A 17,454-nucleotide genomic window follows, 5' to 3' on the forward strand; every position below is an offset into this window, starting at 1 on the left:
TCAAAAAAAAATTGTTATCCAATATCAACAACTAGAAAATGTCAGCAATTTAACAATTAATTATACAACAAATTAACAAAAATCAACACTTCAAACTTATGTGCTTAACAACAATTAGGTGTGTAAATGAAACACTGGTATTCATCAGCTGCTCAAGTAGTTCGAGCTATTAATTAAGTTGATTCGAACATCGCAAGTCTAATTGAGCTTTTCAATTTAATATATTTTTATATTTTGAAATTACATTTTTATCTTTATTATATAAAAGGTTACAAATAAGCTTGAGCTTGAATATGAACTACCTTAATTAAGTTCGAGCTTGAGTATGACCATTAATAAACGAGCTTAATCAAGCTTGAGCTCAAATAGTTTGATTATGCCTCAAACTCAGCTCGAGCTTGAACATGAACTAGCTTAATCGAGTTTTGAGTTTACGAAAATTAATAAACAAGTTTAATCAAGCTTGAAGTCAACTAGCTTGATAATATCTCGAGCCAAACTCAAGCTTAGGAATTGATGTTTAAGTCGAGCTTAAGCTTACCACTATTCAACTTCGGCTCAGTTCGATTACACCTGTTCCAGCAACTAAACTAATCTCTTAACTTTAGTAAAGTAAAAGGATTAAATTCTATCAAATTAAAATAAAGGACTAATTTCATCAATTTTTTAAAGTAAATGGATGAATTTCGAATTAGACAAAAAAACCCTATTAGGCCTCTTTCGAGCCCATATAATTTAATGGACTATTTAACACCCAAATCCTTCCATCCATAAAAATCCCACCACCTCTCACCACGGAGCTCCGCCTATAAATCCACCCTTCAAATCCCCAATTTTCTTCTTCAATTTCCTTCACCTCTCTACCCATTTTCTCCTCCGTCCAAAATGGCAACAATCAGTCTCCGCAAGGCCAACACTCGGCTGCCGCCGGAAGTCAATCGTGTGCTCTACGTTCGTAACCTTCCATTCAACATATCAAGCGAGGAGATGTACGATATCTTCGGCAAATACGGAGCCATCCGCCAAATACGTATCGGAACGAGCAAAGAAACCCGCGGCACCGCTTTCGTGGTCTACGAGGATATCTATGATGCCAAAACGGCGGTGGATCATCTATCGGGTTTCAATGTAGCGAATCGGTACTTGATCGTGTTGTATTACCAGCAAGCTAAGATGAGCAAGAAGTTCGATCAGAAGAAAAAGGAAGAGGAAATCGCTAAGATGCAAGAGAAATACGGTGTTTCTACTAAAGATAAGTGAAATCTAAATATATCTGTGGGCTTCGTTGTTGTTATTTTCCCCTTTTGAATTGGGAATTTAGGGTTTTGTATGAACTATTGGAATTAACGACCTAATATGATAATCGCATATGTTTGCTGTTCTGTGTGGTAATGAACTCGCTTTAGATTGGCTTTGTTCTTATTAGGTAATGGATTTCAATTGTGTGTTATAAGTAGCATGCCAAATTAGATGGGCAACAACACTCGATTGAACAAAGTCTTAGTTACAATATCATTTGTAATTCTTGAAATGCCTGAATTGATTGATTTCAACTAAAGTTGATTCCAACTTATCTAAAATGAGTTTAATTGAATTTAAATTGCAATAAATATTAAAATTATACATGAACATTGATCTAATATGTATTTTTTAATGCATACATTATTAAATTAACACCATTTTATGTTAATATAAACAATTATATTAATTTGATATGAAAATAAAGTTCACTTTAGCACATCTCAAAAGTGTTTGTGTTTTTGGGATGAAGCTTAAAAAAGTGTTTTTGAGTTAATTTTTTTACTTGAAAGATGTATTTTTTTTCTCTAGAAAAGTAGCTTGTGTAGGAGTGTTTTTGCCTCCAATGGTGCTTATTAGAAGAAAAACTAAACACATCTTAAGGTTTAATTTAATAATGCTTCTCAAAAGTGTTTTTGGGATTAGTTAAAATTTTCAGCTTCTCAAAAAGGTGCTTTTGGGTCAATTTTTGAATTGGGAAAAGCATTTTTTCTCTTAAAAAGTAACTTGTTTAAGACCGTTTTGATCTCAAAAATGTTTTTTTTTTCTCGAAAGTATTCTTAAAAGCAATACTAAACACTAAGTAAATGTCTTCATTTTTTAAAATATGTACAATCAAATTAAAATTAAAGTTTTATAAATACATGAACCATAATTTAAGTTTTATGGGTATAATTACAGTTCAGGTATAATTTTGATATTTACCTCTTTTAAATTAACCCAACTTAAGAATTAATGCAATTGGCACAACTTGACAGGTATAAAGAAATACAAGTAAACCCACCTTTAGGGTTTCATATCGTCTAATGATCTGTGAGTTGTAAAACGAAGGTTGCTTTTCTCTTATTAAGCCTACCTTTTTGGATGGGCAAAACAATTTAACCTCCGAAACGGATAATAGCGACGGTATTTTGTTAAATCTTATATTTCTCAAACCACTAAATTTGACTGTCTCTCACCAAAAAATCACTCGTTTTTTCTTTACCCTGTTCCTTTGTTACTTTCACTAGTAGAAAAATGATACAACAACAAAATTCTATTTCATCTTACCTTCTCATCTCCTTGCTCGACGATCGGATTCCCAAAGGAGAAAAATGACAAGTGATGATCTAACAATGGCTTCCCTCACATTCTAGCTGGATGGTGATGGTATGGCACTGGAGGGATCAGATGGTGACCAAGCATAGATAAGCAACCCCATAACTAGGATGATTGCTCCTGCAACGAAACCGGCTGGCAGTGACGAAGCAACACCGAGATACGGCAATGGTAATGTGAAGATGTAAACCGAAATCGGCACTGCAATGTAGGGTTGTGCAATAGATATTCAATCATACAAACCAACAGTAGATGTGTTATATACTGAAGACAATGCAAAGCTTCAGGTTCAAATCTTGTGATTATATTGAAGACGTGGACAGTTTGGACATAGATAGTTGCCTGCAACTAAGGGAACTGATATCTCGAAAAAAGGATGACCGAGGAAAATGAAAACTTACCTGAAAAAGTGGATGCAAGTGAGGAAACAACAGCAGAAGATATCTTGAGAAGATGTAGCAATGCTATGTTGAAACCCATGTTCACGATAATGAACAGCAAAGGTAGTAGCGGCGCACCATCACATCCTGCGGTGAGAGGAATTTTAAAGTAAAATCAATCACTTCTTCCTCCATTGAAGACATAAAACCAGTCACAGCACAAGGCTTGTGTTGAAACAGAATGGTAATATCTATGGATTCAAGCCCTCTACTGGTGCAAGAATCTCGTAAAAATATGACCCTCAAAAGTCTCTCTAAATAAATGGAACTTTAGAAAAAGTTGAACATATTTGTGTCGAATCTGATACTCATACTCGAGTCCAAATAGGATATTAGATAATGAAATATTTGTGGCTTACCACTTGAAAGAGTACCACCCATGTTCAAGAAACAAGCTGCACCATCTTTAAGATAGTTTGGAAGCTGACTAAATGGAATACCCCAAAGTTTTGATAAAAAGGGTAGGAGTAGGCAAATGAATAAGGCCTGCACTAAGCATGGTACAATCACACTTTAACATCCACCAAAGATCCATAATAAAAAGACCGCTTAAAAAGACTGTAAATAAATGGGATCATATAATTTTTGACCCTTGAGCTTGGCAATTAGGTCCATTTTGATCTTAGAACTTGGCAACTCAATTTATTTTGGTCCCTAAACTTTGATTTTGTCAAAGATTTGATGATGTGACCGGTGTTAATGGAACAAAATGAGATCAGACGATTTGAGAACTGATTGATATAACAGTCCGAATAAAGGGGTTGAACCAATTGACTTGGAAATTGCTTGAAATTGTTATATTTTTCAAGTTCAGGGACCAAAATGTACCTAATTGTTAAACCCTAAATAAATACTTAACACTGTTGTAACGCAGTACTTAATACTTACTTGAAATGCAGATCCATAGGAATTTACAACAAATAGATCCACTGAACCACCCTGCAAAAAATGCAAGAAAATGAGCCTTTTATGTTCGGTTTTATCAACAGGATTACAGGGAGCTTTTGAAAGGTAAAACATCGTACTTTTAATCGCTTTTCGGCATCCAAAAAGATTACTTCCTGCAAATGATTAAAATATAGTGAGTTACATTAACTTGCACATGATTAGCTAAGATTTCACTGAGAAATTCAACAACCTTCCGCACAGTATCAGTTGCTTGCAACAAAAAAGAAACTATCATCATTAGACTCCAAAATATGCCAGCTTCCTTCAATGAATGACCAGAGCTGGATCCACTGCAGAAGTAAATGTAGGCAGTAAAAATGTCTCAGTGTAATGCATAAGAGCGATCTTTACAAGACATTATAAAAAGGTAGCAACTGTGTTTCAAATCACCATTATTGAGGCTCCTTAGAATGGGCAGCCAGGGCAGTTCCTACCAGACAGGTTGCCCCACCGAAATGGAGATTGATATTTGAAAAAATCTAATTAATGTCAGCAACTATAATGCATATTTGCCCAAATGTGTAAAATTTCACTGCTTTCATAAGACTTCAATTAACTTCATGGTAAAAGTACCATAGAGGCGCTTATACTAGAAATCGGATTGCATTTTTCTCCTCTATTCAAAAAATGGACAAATTAGTCCCTGTGGGTTAGATCAAAGAGCAAACCGGTCCTCCTATTAAAATTTTCATCCATTTCTACTGTTAAAAACTTATCCATGTACGTCAACATGAAGTACAAGTGGCACACGATGTGTCATTATCTTGTTATTCTGTCAATCACACTAGCTTTTAACAGTAAAAATAGATGAAATTTTTAACAAAAATGATTAATTGGCTCTTTGATCCAACGTATAAGGACCAATTGGTCCATTTTTTTGAGTAAAAGGGACAAAATACACTGACTCCTAACACAGGAGTCTCCATGGTACTTTTACCTAACTTCACTAAAACTGGCAAATTATCAAGTATTGAGAATTCAGAGGAAACATGTAGAAACTACACCAGCAAAATTCATGGATGTGTGAAACCAAGATTACAATTAGAAACAGTTGTAAGCTACCTTGCTACAGTTATGACAACACCAACAGTTACAAGAAAGCATCCAAGTAATTGATTTACTCTATATCTCCTCCCAAGAAAAATAGTAGACAGGAGAATTTGCCACACAAGAAATGTCTGCAGAAAGTCATAGACCAAAGTAAACTATTCAGTTCTTTGCATAAGAATTTTTAGTTTCACAAACTCTAAATGCAAAATGAAACTTATCAGATGAAGATAAAATGAAGAATTTCAAGTTAGGAAAAGCTACCGGCAGAATCTTTTAGCTTCTTTACATGTACAAGTCCACTTAGATGTTTTAAAGATTTTTTTTACTATTATTTCTCCCAAAAATCATTTGGTTTACAATCTCTCAGAATTGTTCTGCTTTTTTACATGTAATAAATCTACTTGGTTGGTTTGAGATTATTTTAGTTATTATTCTCTCAAATAGCTTTTGGTTTACTATATTCCTTCTGTCATTAAGGCATAGAGGTAGAGAGACAATCAACCTTCAAATCAAAGAACTTTTTGCTTTAGTAGTTCATACTTGAAAGCAACATTTATGACACACAATAAAAGCAGTAAATGACCTTTTAGGGTACCCAAAGGACAGTCTCACATTCTAAGCACCCCAACATCTGAATATAAGCAGTAAATGTTCCTTACCTGAGACAGAATTGGAATAGATGCCCCAGATAGAATTGCTGAACAAAAAAAAATGTATGTTATAAGACAATAACCAAAAGCTTAGTTAAATTCTATTTACTCCCAGCAAATTCACGTTCTCTAAATATTAGCGTTTGAAGGGTAAAAGTACTATGAAGAACCTTGTACTAGTAGTCGGATTGCATTTTGCCCTTCCAAAGAAAAAATGAGCAAATTAGTCCCTTTACAGTAGATTAAAGAAAAAACTAGTCATTCTATTAAAAATTTAATCCATTTCTATTGTTAACGTACGTCAACATGAGGCACACATGGCACGTCATGTGTAACTGTCTGGTTATTCCATCAGTCACACCAGTTTTTAACAGTAGAAATGAATGAAAATTTTAATTGAAATGGCTAGTTTGCTCGTTGATTTAACTTACAAGATTAAGTTGCTTATTTTTTTGAGTAAAGGGGGCAAAAAGCAATCTGACTCCTAGTACAAAGGCCTCCGTGGTACATTTACAGCGTGTGAAGTAGACAATAAAGAAAAAGATCTGAGTGTAAGCTAACCTCCAGCTGCCATTCCAGTCGCAGCAGCAAGAGCCTCCAAAAGACCAATAACAAGATAAGGAGCTTTTGGCATGGAAAGCATCTCGTGTGTGACTATACCAGCATGATACCGGAGATACATTACAGAAAAGTATACAAGCACATACCTGTAAAAACAACAGATCAAAGAGTAAGAGAGGTATTACGAGGGAATAAATTTCCACCTAACAAATTTGTTGCTCTCTTGAGTTAACGGAATCAAGTGATTATAAAAAAATCAGCAGCTTTTACATTCATTTAAAATGTACATTTAGATTTACTTTCCCTTTAAACTTCTAAAGAAACTGTTAAAAACTCAAGGGAGAACTTCAATTTTTTTTCTTCAAAATAACAGAAGTTTCAGAGGTACTGTCAAACCTACACAGGCTCAATATGTTCACCGGTGTATGCATGCTTTTGTAAATGTTATTATAAACATATCATTCAAAATAGCCTAACAACATATATTTAAATCCTATAAATATATATATACATATGTGTGTGTATTTGACTGTGTATAATTCTTGAATATCTGATTTGGTATTTATATTGAGGTTTCACTAACACAGGCATATTTATATCAGATATAAAAACAATATCTAAGATATTTTTTCATATTTTAATACTAAAAAGTTAGTATGAATAGTGATATTATTATTTTTATTTCAAATTATACTAAAGACTCGCACAACACTACCATACTCAAAGTTGTTGAAGAATTTAATATCATTACTCATTCATACAAGACGTACATCTACAACAGTAATTGTTGTTGCCCTACATACAAATATACATATGTCTGTATATTTGTTTTGAGAATAATTAGAAAAGGTTTTTGATGTAGGAATACATTTTCCTCCCAACAATTATTTAGAATTACAATTCAAACAGTTTTTTTATAAGAAATAAGAGAAAAACAAAAAATATTGAAATTTAAATTCTGAACTTATTAGATGTTATTCGTTAACTATAATTACACGAATCAACTAACCTAAACCATTAGGTTCATAAATAAAGAATATTTTGACTAGTTTCAGTAAAAAGATTAAAGGTTATTTGTATTTGGGTATAAAGTATAAACACCACTAGTTTTGTTCAAAACCAAAGTAGACGCTGCTTGCTATATAAAAAGCCAAAAAGGAAAAGGTTACTCCAAGACCACACAAACCAAAATCAAATACGAAAGCTACTCGTAGATGGGGCAGTGTCAAACGTAAAGGCAAAGGTACCACCTTGACCCCACTAGGCCACCACAAGTGAAATAAGTCCAGGTAATAACGGTAACATATCAGAACCTCTTTTTCTTCTATAATGGAAAAAACCATCTTTCAATTTCCTCCTCTCTTTTTCTCTTCTACAGTGGAAAATTCCTTTTTTTAATATACATCTTCCGCTTGTCAAATAGATTTTCTTCCATTTGAACTCACTAGTTGTAAAGATCAAAATGACCATTTACAATTTCTTTTTATATTTCTCTCTAACCACTCGATAAAAGGCAATAAGAAGATTAAGAAACTTCAACAAAGAGCATAACATTCGTATTCAAAGTTGAAATTCACATTTATGAATATAAATCATAATAGTTTCACATGATTATAGATTTTCAAGTATAGAAGACCAGCTAAAATAAGTAAAATTACTTTTAATTTTTTTCCCTAGGCATAAGCAGGGTCAATCAACCCAATTCTGCTTTTATAGCTTTCTACATATTCTTTTATATTCTAAAGCTAAATTCACCATTGCTCTTAAAAAAAGAATATTCTCTAATCAATTTAAGTGGGTATAAAAAACTGCCTTGTAATAATTCATCTAAGAAGCCTTTTTAAGTTAGCATTGATGGTCACTAATCAACATTCTAGATTGTGCAGAACATAAAAAGATTAAAAAATATCATAACATAAAATTGACATCAAACATTTTTCTCTTGTACAAAGAAAACGTGGGGTGGAAAGAAAAATATATATTGGACGACCTATATGAAAAAATAATCAAATTATAAATTTTGAAGTGATCACTATAATTTTTTAAATGCAAAAGTACAACAAAATTAAAAATTTAGACAATGGGAGGGGACCCTGGTTACGATTTAATCAATCTTATTTTATCCAAAGCTGAATTGGGCTACCGTCCGGTCACAAAAAGAAAAAATATGTGGGTACTAAAATTTTGAACACTATTAGCTCACCTACTTTTGGAGCTGTCGGTAGTAAAAAAAATTAAAATATGCTTAAGTCTCTATATTTTCTCTACATTTAAAATTAAATTTTCTTACATTTTGAATTTAAAATTGCATGTCAAATTCCATTTAAATTCATTTATTAAATTCAAAATAAAATGTCACATTAGAAAATTTAATAAAACAATTTTAAAGGGATTAACCATTGAACCTTAATTTTAAAATTTGAAAATTAAAGACTAAATTTTTAAAAATAAAAATATAAAACTAAATTATAAATGTACAAATAGTATAAGGAGTTAAAACATATTTTAACCTAAAAAATAGGAAGAACGCGCGCGCACCGAACATGAAGGGTAGTTTTCGATTACCACTATTAGCACACCTAATAAAACACAAATACTGACGTGGAAACAACGAACAATGCTCTGTCAATAGTAAAAAAAATTCCAATAACACAATCACATTGAACAAGAAAGAATTTTTTTTTCTTTTTTATTTCTTTCATAAATAAAAAATAAAGAATTTTCAATAACGACATTTTGATGGTTACCCGAATGTGGCGAGTTGAGCCAAGAAGAAAGGGTAATGCTTGAGAGGAACCAAAGCCAGCTTATACAACACCCGATTCCCTACTCCCAACACCACTGTAACCGCCACTGCTACCGCTACCTCCACCGTCCGATCCCTCTTACTACCAACCTCCACCGTTCGATCTTCAACCGAGTACGAACACGGCCCTGGTCCTTGTCCAGGTCCAGGTCCCACCTTCTTCGCGCCATCTCCGCCTTCCGATCTTCCCGCCGACCTCACAGTGGCCTCCACTCTCCAACACTTCCTTGATCGCAGAGTGATTCCAAATGACGATTGGATGATGTTGTTGTAGGGACGGCGCGGAGGGAAGACCGGAAGTTTTGACTTCGTCGGCGGTTGAACCGGAATGTTCAGTACCGTAGGTCCGACTGTTAAACGGCGGTAATATGAAGTCATGTCGACTGATTTATATGAAAAACAAAGAAATTAAATGCGGAAAATCAAACAGGAAATAAAGGATTTTTTGTTGAAGGATCAAATAATTTTGAGAAATTTGTAGCTGAGAGAGATTTCTATTGATACAAAATACATGATTTGACAATTGACATTTATAGTAGACGTACTCAAGTGAAAAGCTTTCTCTGGGAACTGTTACTCATTTCTATTTATCGTTATATTCTGTTTTGGGTAAACTCCAACTAATGTAACCAAATTGTTAGTAAATTTATATTTTAGCCATTCAACTTTAAAAAATTATAAATTAGTCATTAAATTATTTAAAAATTTTCATTTAAGTCACTTAAACGACCGAATAGTTGAATTTATGAACATAATTGTACTTATCAATTATCATGCATGTAATTTTTCAATCCAGTCTGATATCCCTAGAATATTAATAAAAAATACTCTGTATATTAATATTTATTTAACGATGAAAAGCTTTTTTACATAAAAATAGTTAGAAAAATTTAAATTTACATCAATTTTAACAAACGGATTAATTACTCTATTAAAATATAGAGTTCATCAAATAAATTGATATTTAACCCAACCAATCCATCCAAGTAACTCCTCTTGTTAAAATGGTAAAATATAATTTTTGCAAAACTAACCGAAATTTCCATTTATATTATTAAAGAGCATTCTTTAAAATGGTAATAGTTTTTTTTATAAAAATAATTTATTCAATAATATTATAACGATAATAATGCTAGTAAATGAATAATAACAATGTAATGATGATAGGGTTGATATTGATTAATCAACAAAGAGGAGCAAAGGTGAAGAAGGTGGTGTTGGTGATAAGTGAATCGGTTTACTTGAGATAGATGGAGAGTTGAAATAAGAAAAGGACAAAGGAGAGAAGAGAATGAGAGGAGGTTGTAGTGCACTTAGGGTAAGAGGCTTAAGTGAGCTAAGAGTTGGAAGGAGAAAGATCCGTTCAACATCGTGTGTTGCGGTATATATAAGGAGAAGGTCCCCTTGCTTGGTAGAGCCACGCCATTGACAATACAAATGGTGGTCTACCTATGTGGTTGGATAGGTGGCAGTTCTGTTAAATGTCAATTGTCATCAAGAATAGTACTTCGTGAGTTTGCTCTAACATTCTTTTTGTTGAAGTAATACGAGATTGTTAAGCCTCAATAGTCTCTTAGTGATCTCCTATTAGGGGTAAAAGCGTGCCGCTGATAATGGGTGACCTACTGGATGACTCGTTATTAGTCGATGACTTGATAGGGGAGTCAATAAGCGATCAATGGTGAATGACCCTCCTGTGTGGTATGAAATATACGGGTGACTAGTCATTGGGTGACCAGCTAAACAGCCATCTATGGACATCTCTTAGACCATGTCAAATGCTGCCATGTGTCCAACCGAGTAAAATAAATAGATGGACATCTCTTAGACCATGTCAAATGCTGCCATGTGTCCAACCGAGTAAAATAAATAAAAATGGAAATTTAATTTAATAAAGGTTTCTTTAGTAAGATTAATAAATAAAAATAAATAGCTCAATCATTTTTTCCTTATTGTCTTTTTTTTCCTTCTATTTTTGGTTTTTCTCTAATTTTCCTTTTTGATTGGTTGCTATGCAGTTGTCTGCCATATTGCGATAATCGAACGGCCCTACCTGCCCTCATTTTACATGCACATTTTTGTTGTGACTCAATGCTATAATGTATTCTTGCCTTGTTCAATGGTACGGTCTTTCGTCCAATTTTGGTTTTAAATTGATATCAATTAGTTTAAGCATTTCGAATGGTTACAGCCAGTACCTGTATTGATATGTATTGATATGTATTGATATGTATTAACCCATACCGATAAACCTGAGACAGTACAACGAAACACGCTGACACTAGTACATATCAGAACTAAAACATCTGCTGGTACGATGCTGACTAACTTGATTAATGATCTTCTTGACCTAGCTTTGGACAAGAATTTTCTAATTTGAACTGATTCAACCAAAATTTATGAAAAATATTAAGTTTACACATGACACATAAAGGGATAGGATATCTTGCAATGAATTTGAATATCAACTATAACATCCAAATATGCTTACTGTTGTGTGCCTCTCTTACCTTGCATTGGCTTCTAACCCAAAACCCTATTATCCATTCTTAAGCAAATGACCGGCAAACTCTACTCGACTTCACTCTCGCTTCTTAACTCTTGATCTTCGAACAAGTCCTCTGGTGGGTCATACACAATCATGTCCGGGAAAAGCTCCAAGAAATCATCTTTGACCTTCTCTCTCAGTTCCGGATAAGGAATGAGCCCTTTCAGGATTACTCGAAACGGCAACGACAAAGGAGGGTCAGGGGATTGTCTCATTTCATCGTATATGTCCATGGCCTCCGACGGTAATCCACTATCTAAGTATACTCGAACCAGGTCTCCGAATGTATGCTGATCAAACAAAACTTGCTCTTTTTTCAAATCTTCCCAAACCTGCCTTGATTCATCTACCTTTCGGTTTCTAGCTAGCATCATAAGCATATCCCTGTAAAAGAACATATCCGGCCGGTACCATATCTCTTTACGCACCACATCATATAACTGAGAAAAAGAAATGAGATAGAATAACTTAACAAGCATCTAATTTGAGCCTAGTTAATGAGTAATGAGCATCTATGTTATTCAGACTCGGGAGTGAGTGTCGTAACCAGTTATGTGTACATGAAGAAAATGCTCAACACTCAATTTTCTATACCTCATACCATGTTCGAATATATATTAGAAACGAATATTTACTTTAGAAAAAAGGAAAAATCCAAGTAACATTAATTGGTGATTTCGGTATAATGCAAGCTAGAATTTGAGTGGAAGCATGCTAGGTGCTTGCAAATTAACAAAACAAATCAATAAATAATGCAAATTAACAAAACAACAATAAACAGAAAGAATACCTTCATTCATAATCAAATACCCTTTAACATACACCAAGTAGAACAAATCAATAAACAATGCAAATTAAACATAGAAATTTGTTGTTATTATTTATGCTTCCTTTTCTTTGGGACATTTCAACGAACAGAAAGAATACCTTCATGGTTAGAAAAACCAGATTTATCCCATTATTATGCTTCCTTCTCTTAAATTAGAAGCCCAAGATTAAAACTAGTAAGAAATGTATGCATATAGTGCTTGCTTAGTAGCCTCTAAAATTGTGAAAAAAAGATCATCATGTTTACAGTCACTTCCTCCTAAACCGGAGTTTATTATTATTATGCTTCCTTCTCTTTGGGACATTTCAACAAACAGAAAGAATACATTCATGGATAGAAAAACTGCTCCACCCATCATTATGCTTCCTTCTCTTAGTACTTGCTTAGTAGCCTCTATATGGAAAAGATTATCACGTTTACAATTAATTCCTCTTAAACCAGATTTATCCATCTTCCCAGAAATTAAAACTAGAAATTCTTTATTATTTTATTGTGCTTCCTTCTCTTTGGGACATTTAAACAAACAGAAAGAGTACCTTCATGGAGAGAAAAACCTGGTTTTGTCTTTGGAACTCAGCGAGAACAGATACAATATCAGACTTTAACAAGCGAGAGACATGGGAGAGGATAAAGCGGTGCAGTCGGACCGGGTTGGATTGTAGGCGCTTAAGCTCCTTGGCCGCAATCAACCCCTCTTTGGTCATTTCTTTCTTCCGCCTCCATATCGATAAGCTCGGGCTCGAAGAGGAGACTGCTACTGCTGAACCCGAAACGTAGAAGCGAACCAAGGCGAGCCTTTGGGTTTCAATCGAAGTATCGTGTAAAAGCAACCGAATCGACGAGGCACGAGCTTTGGCTATAAGGCTGCGAGTTAAACGCTGCATAGATTGAAGTAAGCTCGACGAGGAATTAGCCTTTTAATCGAAGGCTTAGCATCTGATTGAAGCAAGTGCGAGTTAAAAGCTTTTGGTTTCTCACTGGATTTTAGTTTCCGGGAAAATATATTTCACGGTAAGAAATTGTTTCACCGGCGGTCGTTTCCTAACTCCTATTTTTATTTAAGTCTTCGTGATGGGTTATTAATATTTAGTTGATAAAAAGATAAAATCAAATAGTTTGAGTGATATTTTTGTAAATTTTTATTATTAAATGATAAAGAAAATTCATCAATAATTAAATCACTATTAATATAATTTACTTTATTTTTTTATTAGTTAATAAAGAAGGAGACCTTGAATCTCGAGTACTCAAATTCGAGACTCACCATACGTAATTATAAGAGTAGGTCTCTAAATCTCACCATGTGCGATTGTCACGTGATTTTAATCTAATTTGTTAGTTTTAGTATGGATTTAACTCGTACTTATTCTTATTCCAATTATGTTGTAATTGTTTAATTATACTTTGTAATTATTTAAACAATCCATTTTATAATAATTTGATACTTATGATTTCTCGATCATGTATTTATAATTACACTTATAACACTTTAAAAATAATTTCAACTTGATATTTTTTCAAAATCGGACCTCGACCCGATCGGGCCGGTTTATCAACCTAAAAATGTTGTATGTGAGCTAAAAACAACTGTCAAATGAGCGAATAAGTGCTCCAAATGTGGTCCCCACTAGCTGTTCGTTTCCTCGCTCGTGGTTTTAGTGCATGCTTTCCGTAATTAACTGAAAGAGTACTGTAATAAATTTTCTTCTACGCGGTGAACCCATAATTCATGTTTATATACTGGCTAAACTATAATCAAAGTCACTAAATTATTAATAAGTTTATGTTTTAGTCATTTAACTTCAAAAAGTTACAAAACGATCATTAAACTATTTAAAAATTTTCATTTAAGTCACCATGCTATTAAAAATCATTGTTGTATGGTATTCTCTGCTGCACCGCCTGCACCGATTGAAAGCTAACTTTCCTTTTTTTTATAGTTTAGTTATTTTCATGAAACAACTTTAAATGTTACAAATCTGCAAACCTAAATTCAAGCATTTTTATTCTTTTATCTCTGACACTGATTGTTAAATTGATTGGATCCAATGTGTGTTCTTTTACTCGTCAATAGGTACTAATCCACTATATTGATCGTCGAATCATCACTTGGAGCTCACTAGTCATATTTCAAAAAAAAAACTTTAATAGCCTAATAACTTTAATAAAAACATTTGAATAGTTTAATGGTCATTTTATAATTTTTTGAAGTTGAGTGACCAAAACATAAACTTACCAATAATTTAATGACCTTGGATGGAATTTTGCCCTCTTATATTTTAATTTATTTTCTTAACGTATTTGATTAGTGTATTCGGATAATTAATTTGCAACATGTTTAGAAACCATGGTGAATATTAATATTTGAACATTTATTATTTAAATTTGATTTATTTTTATTTGTAATAAATTTAAATGTAGATATCTATTACACGAAATCACCTATTTTTGTAAAATAATTTATTTGGATTTAGATACCTAAAATATAAATTCACTTTACTTTATATATTTTCTTTTTAAATTTTTTATTTAATAAATCCATATATTTAATGGGTTAGGATATTTCATGGATAATGTATTTAATTTGATTTAATAAAATCGAATAATTAATGAATTAAAATAGTCAATAGATAATTCATTTAATTTAGATTCAATCCTCGAAATTTAACTCAACTGTTGGGTTCAATTAATTTTTTTCTTTTGTCAATTGAGTCTTAACTCGATTAGCATGACATTGTTGTCAATACAGAATGACATGGATTCGAGTGCACTGAAGCGCATTATTCTTCTATTTATGAGTTGGGGATGGACTATAATCATAACCTATGACGTGATTATTCAAAAAAATAAATTTTCTTTTACATTTTAACATTTAATTCCTTTCTTTTTAATTATTGGGTTCATAAATTAACATAAATAAATTAGGTATGCTATAAATTTTGACTAAATGTAGTTTTTTTTTTTTTTATAATCCAACTTTCAAAGGTCTTATTCAAATTGAGTTAACTCTAAATTTAAACGTGCTTGATTCTACGAAGCATTTGGCGGTGGCTTTTAGGGATCGTATTGGGATTAATGATAATGATTATTTGGAGATTAGTGACCCGACGAATTCTGAATCTAGTATTTCAATCTCAAAACTGCGTGGGAGAGTTGGGAAATGCACTATTATTTAGAAAGGTCAGGTTCTTAATAAAACTATTAAGGATCATGACGAGCGTTTTATGACTATTGAAAACACTAAGGTCTCTCTTTTAGATTCGATGAACTCTACGGTGGCTTTAATAAATTCCTAGATTGATACCGAGCCTAATAAAGTTGTGACAGTTCCGAATAACAAACATCAGAGTACATAAACTACTTCTAAGCAGTAGAGTTTGAATGATAGCTTAATTGTTTTCCTAAATAGTGTTATTTCAATGTCTTTTTCATTCATAAAAATAAAAAATAAAAAAACCATTTGTTTTCCTTTTTGTACATAACATTCAGTTTGTTAAAAGAGCCTTCCATTAGAGGATACAATAAAAGAGCCCATATTAATTAAAAGGTTAAATTATTATTTGGGGCTTGAATGTTAGGATTTTCATTTTTCAAGGACTAATTTAAATAAAAAAAAGTCAAGTCTTAATATAGAAACAATTATCACATTCAGAATTTAATTCTAATAAAAAAATTGACACCCCAAAAATAATTTACATTTTATGAAAAGTTACTCAACTAAAATTTCAAACTAAATATTATTATATGCATAGTTTTTAAATATATTTTATTTATTAATTCAACATTGATTATATATATTTTGCTCAACTCAACTTAATAATTATAATTACAATTGTAAATTATCCTAGAAATATAATTTAAATGTTATTAAGTAACAATAATAATATTTTTATGTGTTTTCTTTTATCCATCATAAAGACACATTTCTTATTGTAGTGTCTTGTGTTTTCTTTTTAGTTATATTTGATGAAATTTTTTAATGCGCTAATAATATCAGAAATTAAATTTCATCAAATCAATCCTAAACCTCAATTCACATTCATCAGACTTAATTTAACAAATTAAACGAAAATTAAATAAATTCACAATTAATACTAAATTTACTTTATTAACAAAATCATGAAAAATTTAAATATAATAATATTAACAATTAGCTTTCATCAAATCAACTTTAAAACCCAAATTAAACACTAAAAAGTTAACATTGTTATCTTTGAGTATCAAAATATATAACTTTGTCAAATAAATATATCAAAATTGACAAAAATAATACAAGTACCACATTAAAAAAAATATCAAACTCTGATATCAAATGATATATTAAGCCTAAAAATAAATTAAAACTTATTGCTTTACAAATCCTCATTTAGATTTTGATAAAAAAATTAACATTTTATTAAATTGACGCGATAAATAAAATAATATTAATACACAATAAAAATTTATAAATATCAAACTAAAATGACAAAAATAAACATTTAGAAATGCAAATTATGTTGTTTACAAACATTAAAAAAATCAAAACAAAATGTCATTCATGTGAAATTATTCAAATTTAAAGGTAAAAATATTATGGAGGTTTCTGTACTAAGATTTAAATTATAATTGATTATTTTCATTTAAAAAATAGATAAATTAATTCTTTATACGTTAGATCTAAAAAAAATTAATTATTTCTATTAAAGATTTCAGCAGATTGTACCGTTAAAAATAGGTGAGACTGGCAGAATAATCAAGTAGTGACATATGGTGTGCGACGTGTACCTCATTATAACGTATAAAGATAAATTTTTAATAGTAAAAATGGATAAATTTTTAGCCAAAGAATATATTACTTTTTGATTTAATGTATAGAAATTAATTTACTTATTTTTTAGTAAAAAAATAAAATACAATCTTACAAGGACCTTGGTGGTACTTTTACCAAGGAAAATGATATTTCCAAAGGCTGATGTGAGTAGGTGAAAAGCATATACAGTCTTCCAACCTACTCTAAAATTTAACAA

At 31.8% G+C, this 17,454-nt stretch overlaps 3 protein-coding genes across 3 annotated transcripts; 1 reads left to right on the forward strand and 2 right to left on the reverse strand.

The window, feature by feature from the left end:
* The first annotated feature begins 526 nt into the window (after positions 1-526).
* LOC107945084 (splicing factor 3B subunit 6-like protein) lies at positions 527-1,392 on the forward strand. The gene has a single exon (XM_016878936.2). It carries the CDS (start codon positions 886-888, stop codon positions 1,258-1,260), a length of 375 nt encoding a protein of 124 aa, XP_016734425.1. The 5' UTR covers positions 527-885; the 3' UTR covers positions 1,261-1,392.
* Positions 1,393-2,336: 944 nt separating this feature from the next.
* On the reverse strand, positions 2,337-9,672 carry LOC107945075 (protein CLT1, chloroplastic). The gene is made up of 10 exons (XM_016878925.2): positions 9,013-9,672; positions 6,266-6,411; positions 5,714-5,751; positions 5,067-5,182; positions 4,195-4,294; positions 4,082-4,117; positions 3,945-3,995; positions 3,416-3,542; positions 3,018-3,143; positions 2,337-2,817 (listed from the first exon to the last, which is right to left on the reverse strand). Exons 1-10 carry the CDS (start codon positions 9,447-9,449, stop codon positions 2,651-2,653), a joined length of 1,344 nt encoding a protein of 447 aa, XP_016734414.2. The 5' UTR covers positions 9,450-9,672; the 3' UTR covers positions 2,337-2,650.
* Positions 9,673-11,280: 1,608 nt separating this feature from the next.
* Positions 11,281-13,693, reverse strand: LOC121225322 (pentatricopeptide repeat-containing protein At1g62350). Its single transcript, XM_041109585.1, has 2 exons — positions 12,985-13,693; positions 11,281-12,059 (listed from the first exon to the last, which is right to left on the reverse strand). Exons 1-2 carry the CDS (start codon positions 13,330-13,332, stop codon positions 11,643-11,645), a joined length of 765 nt encoding a protein of 254 aa, XP_040965519.1. The 5' UTR covers positions 13,333-13,693; the 3' UTR covers positions 11,281-11,642.
* Between the last annotated feature and the right edge of the window lie 3,761 nt (positions 13,694-17,454).

The sequence above is a fragment of the Gossypium hirsutum genome, chromosome D13 (assembly GCF_007990345.1).
Source record: "Gossypium hirsutum isolate 1008001.06 chromosome D13, Gossypium_hirsutum_v2.1, whole genome shotgun sequence".
Taxonomy (NCBI): domain Eukaryota; kingdom Viridiplantae; phylum Streptophyta; class Magnoliopsida; order Malvales; family Malvaceae; genus Gossypium; species Gossypium hirsutum.